At 32.8% G+C, this 11,268-nt stretch overlaps 2 protein-coding genes across 2 annotated transcripts; both read left to right on the top strand.

Annotated features, from left to right (window-relative positions):
* Positions 1-480: 480 nt before the first annotated feature.
* LOC143205874 (chromatin assembly factor 1 p55 subunit-like) lies at positions 481-3,272 on the top strand. The gene is made up of 8 exons (XM_076418913.1): positions 481-643; positions 722-953; positions 1,005-1,201; positions 1,543-1,764; positions 1,829-2,029; positions 2,088-2,264; positions 2,890-2,973; positions 3,030-3,272. The coding sequence occupies exons 1-8, from the start codon at positions 613-615 to the stop codon at positions 3,128-3,130; spliced, it is 1,245 nt and encodes a 414-aa protein (XP_076275028.1). The 5' UTR covers positions 481-612; the 3' UTR covers positions 3,131-3,272.
* Positions 3,273-4,131: 859 nt separating this feature from the next.
* LOC143205909 (uncharacterized) lies at positions 4,132-6,906 on the top strand. The gene is made up of 5 exons (XM_076418931.1): positions 4,132-4,203; positions 4,270-4,372; positions 6,077-6,174; positions 6,586-6,720; positions 6,779-6,906. The coding sequence occupies exons 1-5, from the start codon at positions 4,132-4,134 to the stop codon at positions 6,878-6,880; spliced, it is 510 nt and encodes a 169-aa protein (XP_076275046.1). The 3' UTR covers positions 6,881-6,906.
* The last annotated feature ends 4,362 nt before the right edge of the window (positions 6,907-11,268 follow it).

Below are 11,268 nucleotides of genomic sequence, written 5' to 3'. Positions count from 1 at the left end.
TAGGGAATGAATATTTATACACGTCTGTTTCGCTTATACCACCATTAGAGAATATAAAGACATTTAAAATTAACTGCTCCAAGCATTTATCTCCGTCCGTTCCTATCTCACATTTTATACAGACTAGAATTCGTACATCTTCGTCTGACATCACCAATGGAAAAAAAGTCGAACCGTGCATTTAATTGAAAATAGTAATTACTATTTCGTATAGTATATATAGTATTACAATTTTTTTGACCATCTGTTTTGCGACTATCGACTGTTTTCAGTCGATAGTTCCCAACGCTAGTAAAAATTATGTTAAGTTCAATTCAAGTACTATTTTGTTACTGTTTAGTTACTACTTTGATTTTGAGGCATTCTTGTTTGCATTATTGAATATATTGTATCCATAATCTACGAAATGAATATATATATAATCTACGAATATATAGCAAATATATTTTCTTATGTCATTTTGTAATTGGTAGTACTGAGCTTCATAATTTGAAAGGTTGCTTTCTTGGCGGGACACCTGAGGCCTCAAAATTTTTATATCGGTATTGTGTACCTTCTTATATCATTTTTGCGGAACTACTTTATACATGCTTTATACCCTGTCTGTTTAACATGGCAACTGCAGGAAATAAATGTGAGGCCGGTTAGTATAATTCTTTATCGTAATTTGTACTTAACGATATCGATTTATACCGGTCCATACACTAACTACGTGTTATAGAAACTTTTGATGATGCCCTTGAAGAGGGAATTATCAAGGAAGAATACAAAATATGGAATAGCAATGCCATATTACTTTACGACTTGGTACTGGCTCATGTGTTAGAGTGGCCTTCTCTAACAGCACAATGGTTACCAGATGTCACACGTCCTGAGGGAAAGGATCATTCGTTACATAGATTGATTTTAGGCACTCACACTAGCGAGGGACAAAACCACCTTTTAATTGCTAGGTAATTCATTGATTTAATATTGTTCTTAGTTTATTAGTTTTGTGTTTTCAGAGTTTTAGTACCGAATAAGGATGCCCAATTTGATCCATCTCATTATGAAATTGAAAAGGGGGAATTTTGTGATTTCGGTTCTGTTTCTTTGAAAATCGAAATTAAGATAAATCATGAAGGTGAAGTCAATCGAGCCAGATACATGCCTCAAAATCCTTCTGTTATTGCAACCAAGACTCCGTCAAGTGATGTGTTAGGTATGTACACTTTAATGAGCATTTGATAGTTGTCAAATCGTCGAGTACTTAAATGAAAATAAAAATTACTATTATATTTGTTGGCAGTTGTATAGACCATGATTTCAAAATGGAGGTGTTTCAACAAATTTTGACTTTTTTTTGAGAATTTTTGAAAATGAAAAAACAGAAATTGGTTTTTTCCAACCCAAAATTCTCCATACAAGACCACTGGTGAATACCAAAAATTAGTAATTACAAAACTGATAAAAAATGAAGACTAGAATGAGTTTATTCCATATTTCCCAATGCTAGCTAATATAATTGGCCTATTTATAATTGGTGCTGTTATCTATTTCCAGTATTTGACTATACCAAACATACTTCCAAACCCGATCCCAGTGGGGAATGCAACCCCGATTTACGCCTTCGAGGACACCAGAAGGAAGGCTATGGTTTATCCTGGAATCCAAACCGTAATGGGTACTTGCTATCTGCCAGTCATGATCACACGATTTGCTTATGGGATATTAATGCCACACCAAAAGAAAATAGGGTTATTGACGCCAAAACAATCTTCACAGGTACTGGTATTGCAGGTATTTTATTTCTCTCTGATAGGATGTACTAACTGAAATTATTTTGAAGGTCATACTGCCGTGGTAGAGGATGTTGCATGGCATCTATTATATGAGAGTTTATTCGGATCTGTTGCGGATGACCAAAAATTTATGTTTTGGGATACCAGATGTAATAATACCAGCAAACCTTCTCTTACTGTAGATGCTCATACAGCAGAAGTTAACTGTTTAAGTTTTAGTCCATATTCGGAGTACATTTTGGCTACAGGTCAGTGCAGTTTTTCGGTTTTTGTGCTTACTAATAGCAAATAACGGTTAACTATTAGGATCTTCTGATAAAACGGTGGCATTGTGGGATCTGCGCAAGCTCAAGTTGAAATTGCATAGTTTGGAGTCGCACAAGGACGAAATTTTCCAAGTTCAATGGTCACCCCATAACAAAACAATCTTGGCTTCTTCAGGAACTGATAGAAGGCTTCATGTATGGGATTTGCGTAAAATTGGTAAGTTAATATTATAATCTAGCTAAATCTAGGCAGCTCGATAATTTTTAAGGAGTAGATAAAACTATTCCAGCGAATATTTAATACATCAAAACGCAAAAAATCTAATAACAGATCAACATTTAACCTTTATGTCTATAGTTATTGTTTTTTTTTATTTTTCTGTCTGTCCTATTGTCTAACTGTCTTATTGTCTGGCTGTCTTCTATGTGCCCAATGAAAAAATTCTTCAGCTCTTACGTTTATTACTAAGAGATTGTTATTCTATTTTTAAAATATATTGATTATAAGGGTTTGCTGAAATTTGATACTTAATTTCAAAGGTCCACAAAAATATCACTATTTTTTAAAATATTTAGAAAAAATATACATCTTTTTAACCTAATATTTTACTATTTTTATTTTCTCTTAAAAATATCGATATATATTTTGTAAAATGTCGTTTTTTGTTTATACCGCTTTCGCGATAAATAATGATGTTATACAACTTAACATAAGGGAAATACTGGAAAAAAATCGTATTGTCGTTCTTTATTAACGAAGTTTATTGAATAACCCGGTATTGATATAAATCACTTGATTTTGTGTAGAATATAAAATCTTGTCATGTCTTGTGTTAAATTAGGGAAAGAACAAAGTGCCGAGGATGCTGAAGATGGGCCACCAGAATTGTTGTTCAGTCATAGAGGTCACACAGCCAATATTTCTGGTAAAACCAAAGCGACTAACATTCAAACAATTATTTCAATATTCGTTTTTATCTAGACTTCAGTTGGAATCCAAATGAACCTCGGGTGATCTGCTCTGTATCAGAGGATAATATAATGCAAGTGTGGCAAATGACTGAGTGTATCTATAATGATTAAGGACCCGAACAGCACACTTCGGATCCAGAAACACCCGCTTCTTAGATTAGCCGTCATTTTTTTATTGATTTGTTCGTGTAAAATACCTTCCAAGTTTTTGTCGGTATTAAATTTGTTTTTTTTTGTCGTTTCTATATGAAAAACTAGGTTTAATAAATTTTTTCATATTACTAGCCAAGTTATTGAATGTTGTTATGTATAGTTAACTAACGTTAACTTCTGGGTAACTGATTTAATTAGGGTTATTTTAAACTAAAAGAAAACTATTGACTTTATTTACTCAAAAAATGAAACCATTTGCTGAATAATACCAGTTAGAAATTTATAATGTCTCCATATAAGGAATATATATGAAAAACCTGCTAGTGGTTTTGTTTTCATCAGAAACATACCAAAAGTAATGACTATTTGTACAATGTAATTCACAGCATATTTGACTGCGACTTCTCCCAGAAATTTAACAACGGCGGGTATTTCATATTTGTAGGTGGCCATGATTGTTTTGTCGGTCGAAGATTGCGATGAGTTCTCTATAAGAGAAAAAAATCTATTAGAAAATCATTATAAAATATTTGATACTACTGTGATCAAAAAAGGTGTAAAGTAGTTTCAATAATGCTCTTCTGCTCTATGGGCTGTTTGATATGGACTAGACAGTGGTGACAGAACCTCTAAATTATTTTAACTGTTGTAGATCTTTTAATTCAAAATTTACTGTCAAATATATTGTTATAATAGTCACTAGAGAATTAAACGAAAACGTATGGCGATGTTATAAATTATGCAAAAAAAATGTTTATATTTCTTCACTGTTTTCTGAATACTTAAGGTATATTGTGACAAAATTACTGAGTGTGAACTCGCTTCCATATGTTCCATTTAACTTCCAGATAATTATTAACAAAACTGTTAGTTATTTATTTAAGTTATTATTATGGGACATTGTAGGAGATACTTTGAATTATATAGGAGAATCATTAGCAATTTTAGTAACAAATGCCATGACAGCATCAGAGGCTGAACAATATTTTTCAACACTGAAGCGGTTCTTAAAAATTCAAAAACTGAAGATGGTTTAACAGTTAATAGGTAATTTCAATGAAAATTAAAAGAAAGCTGTTTTTTTGCAAAAATTGCAGAAATTATTGCAAGTGTCGTCACTGAAGCTGGATAATGGACTCGCATTAAATACCGATCAACAGATGTTATTTCTAATAAACCAAATATGTACTGCAGTAGCAGGTGTTGTTTGAGAGCTAGAATACCAAATAACATATCTCCCTATATCGTCGAATTTGTCGTGTTTAAGTAATTTGAACAAATATAAACTTTCAGTGAAATTTGCAAAAAGCACTGGTACAAACTAAAATAAAAGTTCATAATTGGTTGAATTCTTGGTTTTCAACATAATGCCTACTTAATTTTATGAGTAATGATCGTGTGTTTCATTTACAACAAATATGTTTTAAGCATATTTATTGATTAAATAAAATGATGTAATATTTATGTACAGTTAAATATCCATACAATGGAATGTGGCCCGAACGAATTCGAAATCATTTTAATTTATTCTTGCTATAAAAAATCTAATGAGAAAACAAAATTAGGAATATTATATATAAAATAATCAAATATATAAATATACAAACTTAATTCAATATATTATATTTGAAGCTTGTAACTTAAACCTTTAGGATTGGTGAAAATTGAATATATCTAGAAAATGGTGTATCAACATTGGTTCATTTTCTGATGTATGAGATTCTGCGCCCAACTTTTGTTTATTAAAGGCTTACTCTAACTATAGAACCAATGTGGACTGTAGCGAAAATAAATTACTGTTATTTTTTAAACTGAATCTTTGGAAACTACCTATTATTTATCTTTTAATAAATTAAAATAGATATATTATTTTTTGTGTTGGGTGACAAAACATAGGTAATGTTCTGAGAGTGACTGCAGAAGACAAGACTTAACTTTAGTTGTGTTCTGTGGTTTGGTGGGAGCATGAGAAACATAAAATGTGGCATGGCAATGAAGAAAAGGAAAAGTGCTCAATATCAGTATGTTCGGTCTCTTATTCTGTTTAATCTACATAATAGAAGAGCCCTGCAAGTCTACCAGGTTGGTCTGTTTTGGTTTTGGGACAGAATATTGCAAACCACATTGACTGAGTCGAGCGGGATTTAGATTGTGTTCCAGATTTAAGATTGTCGAAGTAGAAATCAAGATTACTCGGATGCGGCTTAACGACGACGTAATGAACTTACCCGTAATACATAAGGTTTTCATAAAGTTGACACATAATTTCTCTTAGGTTCGACAACCTGATATACGTTTATTATAATAATAAAATATTTAGAATGTGATGAGATATTTAGAATGAATGTGTTTATGTACGAATAACTTAAAATAGATTATATAATGCCTGATATGTATCATATAATTTACATAATAATTTTGGTTCATTTTAAAATAGAATATTTTGTTTTATCATATGAAGAAAACGTTCAAAAATAGTTATTTCATGTCTAACTAACTTAAATCTAAATTCATAGTACAATAATAATTTTTAAATTGTGCAAAACAAGATATTGACTCATTAATATTTTTATTGTACGTTTTATTTTTATATTAACATTTAATTAATATACAAGTAAACAGAAAATAACTAATATGAATATCGTAAGAGTTAATTTGTTTACGATTTATTCTTGTTGGACTTTTTATATAAGAACCTTCTACATAATATAAACAACATATGTGTATAAAAACCAACGAGTTTATATTGTTTTTCAACAGTCGAGATTCTATCTAAAAAAATATGTTTATAATATATTGTCTTATTTATTATACATTATTTTAATAATCTATTCAAAATGATATTATTCTAATAGTAAATTCATTTATATTATTTCTATACATTATTATATTGTAGTATTTAAGTGGATTTGGATCAGAACAATCCACAAAAATGCCCTTACGGGCTTTACGCTCAGCAGTTATCTTGGAACAGCGCTCACTATGGCGAGGAATCAGAATTTGTGAGTAGTTTTTCGATTATTTTTACGGGAGCTCTCAATATGTGGCAACTAATTTCTAAGCGTAACTGGTTATATAAAATTAAACCATCTTTTGGACTTTACCTTTTACAACATTTGATGGCGCCAATATAACTCATAACTGGAATGATGAGAAACCTGATCCCAATCAGGTAACGTTATTAATATGCTGGTATACTAGGTGTATCGGTAATTGCTTCCCGTCTTTTTTTTCACCAAAGAAAACACGTTATTTAAAATGGACAGTTCATATCTGTAGAAAGATTCAGTTTTTGCCTCAAAATAGGTCTGTCACTAATGTTGGATCCATATTTCAACTATTGTCACATATCGACACAAAAATTCTGGTTTGTTGCGTTTAAACATGGTCATATAAATTAATACAATTTTCAGGCTAAAAAGGGTGGATTTGTACTAGGCGGTGCTACGTTACACTGTATTATGACACCCCATGGTCCGGATAAGAAATGTTTTGAAGAGGCGTCCAGTGAGGCACTCAAAGCTTACAAAGTGGCTGTAGGCACTCAGGTTTGTAGTTGCAATAAAATATGTTTGCAAATATTTATGTATTAAATTGATATTTTAGGCGTTTATGTTTGAAAGTTGTCTAGGATTAACAGTAACTAAATGGGGTTTGGAAATATCAGAAAAACTCTATTCTGAGTATTATAAATGCTGGGAAGGCTGAACAGCCATTTTACTGGCCCAAAATAAAAAAAACATAACTGTGGTACTTTACACTACTGAATACAACATCCTGTATGAAGTTATCTCAGATTAATTTTATTTTCAAGAACATGTATAGTTATTTGTCAAATATAACAAGATTTCATGGGTATTAAGCATAAAAAACAATTTTTAATCAATTTGTTTCTCCAAATTATGTATCCAAGCTAGCAAAACGTATAGATCACAAATTTCAACAACTATTTTTCGACATAAATATACAGAAGCTAAATTTGAGTATAAAAATATTAAGATTATAACTAAATTGGAGTTCTAATAATAACTTATTCCATAATGGTGGTTATATTCTGTTAGCATAGCAACTCAAATATGGTATATTATACAAATAACTAAAACGCTTAAAACTTTTCGTTTCTGTCGGAACTTCTAAATAGAAACTACATAAAAACTCTCTTCTGCCAAAATACATGTTTTTCTATGAATACAGTGTGCAAAAATGTTAGTTCAATGCATCTACTATTTTTTGAATTTTGCACACATAAATATATAAAGCGAAATTTCCAAATGCAAAGATTTAGATCTACTATTCTGTATATGAAATATAATTTACTGATATTAAGTATAAATCTATAATGAGATTTATTAAATATATAACACGAAAGATCACAACTGTCTAATAACTGAATGATTTGTTGCTCTCGTACTATTAAAATAATTCATCAAAATTTCACAAAACAAATCAAAATGAAAATTAAGACTGACGTAACTTAATAAACAAGCGTTTGTTTTATATGGTTAATAACATTTTTCCACTTAAAATTATACCTTGAAGATTATGTCGGATAAATTTTTAATTAAGCTAATGCGTTTTTTTTTTACTTCGAATTTTTATATATAACATTATGGCGAGTACAGACCTGAGCAATGGTTGCTAACATTTTATTATATTGCAAACTCTACTCTATGCTTGCTAAATATATTAAAATTTAAAGACCTTAAACTTAACCTATAAAATTAACGCTTCAAAATTTGTATGTTGAGTAGTGTTGGAAACAATCGACCGAAATTGACTATCTTTTGACTACTTTTTATTATCGACTATTTCAGTCGCTATTTTTGGTTCGACTGTTTTTACTAGTACCTGTTTTCAGTGGCTTAGTTTTAATTACTATTTTCGGTTCTACTAGTTCATTCGACTGATTTTTTAACGTTCTGGCCTTCCGTCCTAGCCGCGACCTTGAAAGTAATGCGCCGAATTTATGCTTATATAGCTCACTGTTTTATATATTTCATATTTTTGATCTTTGATACACAGAAAAACTTGAAAGATGGTCTGTTTTCGGTGAATTCAAGTTTTTATTTTTAATTTTTTGAGATTTTTGAAATGCTACAGGCCTATCGCGCTAACCAGTCACCTATGTAAATTACTTGAGCGCATGGTCTGTCATAGGTTGATATATGTGATTGAAAAGACTACTAAATAATCGTCAGAAAGGCTTCATTAGAAGATACCCTACACTTGATCACTTGATCGGGTTTCAGGAGGACCTTTGTGAGGCCTTTAATACGGGACAACATGTGACTGCAGTTTTTCTTGACTTAGAAAAGGCCTTTGACTCCATCAATATTGATAACATCCTGAACAACTATCTAACTGGGAAATAGGGGGCAAAGTGTTCGATTTCATTGCATCCTTCTTGACTAACAGAAGCTTTCGGGTCAGGGTTAATGGAGTAATATCAACAACATATCATCAAACCAACGGTGTACCTCAGGGCTCATGTATTAGTCCATTACTATTCATAATAGCCATGAACTCCATTAACGAAGTCATTCCCACTTATATCAACGCCAGAATCTATACGGATGACGTGGTTATGCACCACAAACTTACAAACCATAAGTATAGCCAATCCCTATTACAGAATTGCCTCGATGAACAACCTGTGTGGGCCGGACGAAATGTGTTGAAGTTCTCAACAGAGAAGACCGTCAGTGTTCATTTTTGTAGACGGATTAACTGCTCGCGAATAGCAACACTAATGATGGAGTGTAAGAAACTGATAAATGAACCAGAACACAAATTCCTTGGCTTGCTGTTTGATCACAAGCTCAACTGGCTTCCACACATAAATTATATCAAGGATAAATGCTTGGCAGACATAGGTCTACTGAAGACCCTTTCCAACATTAATTGGAGAGCACATAGAATCGTTGAGCAATATATATAAGGCGCTGATAAGAAGCAAATTAGACTATGGAAGCCAGTGCTATATTACCGCACTCCCATCATATGTGAACAAACTTAATCCCATCCAAAACGCCGCTATGAGAATCATACGGGAGCATTCTGCACTAGTCCAGTTGAAAGCTCGAGTAAGAAAGAAATCATTCGAGTCACGGCGAGAGCTCCTGCTTCTAAACTATGCAAGTTCCTTTAAATTTCATCCAGAATGGGACCAGTTCACTACCTTTTTCCCACCGAAGAGAGACTGGACCAATATAAGGAAGAGGCACTTAAGCCCTTCATTAGTTTTCCAGAGGATATGCAAACGAATAATGATTGTGATCCCAGATGCGAATTGTAGAATCACTACTATACCACCATGACAGTTCTCAAGAATATATATGTATGCTATGAAGGCTCTGCACAAGGAAACAAATAGTCCTTCTACAATAAAAACTTATTTTAAACAGATAATTGAAGAGAACTATCCGAATTATCTTGTTATCAATACAGATGGTTCAAAACGAGAACTTTGTGGGTGCCGCTTATACGTCTATTCTACTTGAGAGACACTTTTGTCTTCCATCATTGACTAGCGTTTTCACCGTGGAGCTGCTGGCTATCTATATGGCCCTATCTGCCTTGGAAGAATCACAGATTAGCGAATCGATACTAATCGTATCGGATTCTATGAGTTCTCTAGAGAGCCTAAGGTCGGTAAGAACAGTCCACCCTCTGGTCACATCCATCAGAGAGATACAGACAAAGCTACAATTTAGGGATGTACGAATAACATACCCTTGGGTCCCCTCCCATAAGGGAATATCTGTTAATGAAAGAGCCGGCAACCTGGTAAGTAGGGAAGAGGAATCAATCGGGTTAAATGAACTGTTCAGCAAAAAATATGCCAAAGTTTATAGAAAGGCCTAAATAGGCAGTTGACCCAATTAGAATGGGACCTTCTATTTTATAGTATATATATTCTATTATTTATAATTTGCTGTGCAATATTGTATGCTGTTGATGTTCTTATAGCGCCTAATGTGTCATTGTAACTTGCCTTAAATAGCCCAAGAGGCTGATGGGTTTATATATGAGTGGTTTTTTTAATGTATAATTTTGTAAATGTTTTTTTAATAGTATTTTCGCTTAGTGTTGACACAAGGGCCTAATGATCAGAAAATTCCTAAGAGTCATGATATTACTGATGACAAGTGCAAGATGTGGTCGTATTTAATGGTTAAAGGTAGCGCACTCTTATTGCATCATTATATGTACAGATTCTTTCTGGGTGTCCTTTATATTTTATGACCACTTGTTAATAATTTGCCTTTTATTTTATTTTTCTGCAAAGAATATTTTTATAATTATAAATATCAATACTGATTATGTCTTTTTAGTCGGTATATATATTAACTAACGATTCTTCCTAAGAACAATTATATTCAGTGTACATTAAACATTCTCCATTATGTGTATATAAAGTATCTGTTAGTTTTTATGCTCAGCTACTCCGCCTATGAGAGTTCTGGATGCTATTATTTTTAAGAGTTTATACCTTAATAGTCCATTTGCAAGGACGGAATTTGCAGATACGATGAGGTCTTGGGTGCTTTCTTCGTACTTGATCAATTTCATGAGGGCCAAATCGTTTGCATACTTAGAAATCTTTTATTCGTTTGCGCGATCCGGACCATATTTGTCACTGATTACTTGAACGTCGAGTTTGAAGGTCTTACTCTGCTTGGAAGCCTTGATTTCCAGCTTCCTTACGCCTCTACTAGTTTTATACTTTGGTTCTTCCGTGACAGGGTGGTTCTGATGTGGTAGAACCTTCGACACATAGTGTGTCACACTATCGTGCTTTCTAATTCTCGCGTCATATGTTCGACGACATCGCTGCATAATATGGTTTTATGACTCAACAGTGCCACATCCGGTTCGGCACAACCGGTATTCTGTGCTACCTCTGGCAGTTTTCGCCTTGGAAGGAAAAGCATTAATGCGTAATCTTAGAGAACTCACGTAAACCCTCCCCACCAAGAACCGCGTGCCATCACCCAATCAGTTATGTTGATATTTGGTCTGACTCGATGAAGAGAGAGTTTTGCCGTCTCAAGAATCAGTTAGCTTCTTAGTCCACATTTTCCTTACACCCTCCT

The sequence above is a fragment of the Rhynchophorus ferrugineus genome, unplaced genomic scaffold, assembly GCF_030347505.1.
Source record: "Rhynchophorus ferrugineus isolate W39M unplaced genomic scaffold, kcgeb_rfMv2 rfM30, whole genome shotgun sequence".
Classification (NCBI taxonomy): Eukaryota; Metazoa; Arthropoda; class Insecta; order Coleoptera; family Curculionidae; genus Rhynchophorus; species Rhynchophorus ferrugineus.
Note: the sequence above shows the minus strand (reverse complement) of the source record. Positions and strands in the feature narration are given on the sequence as shown.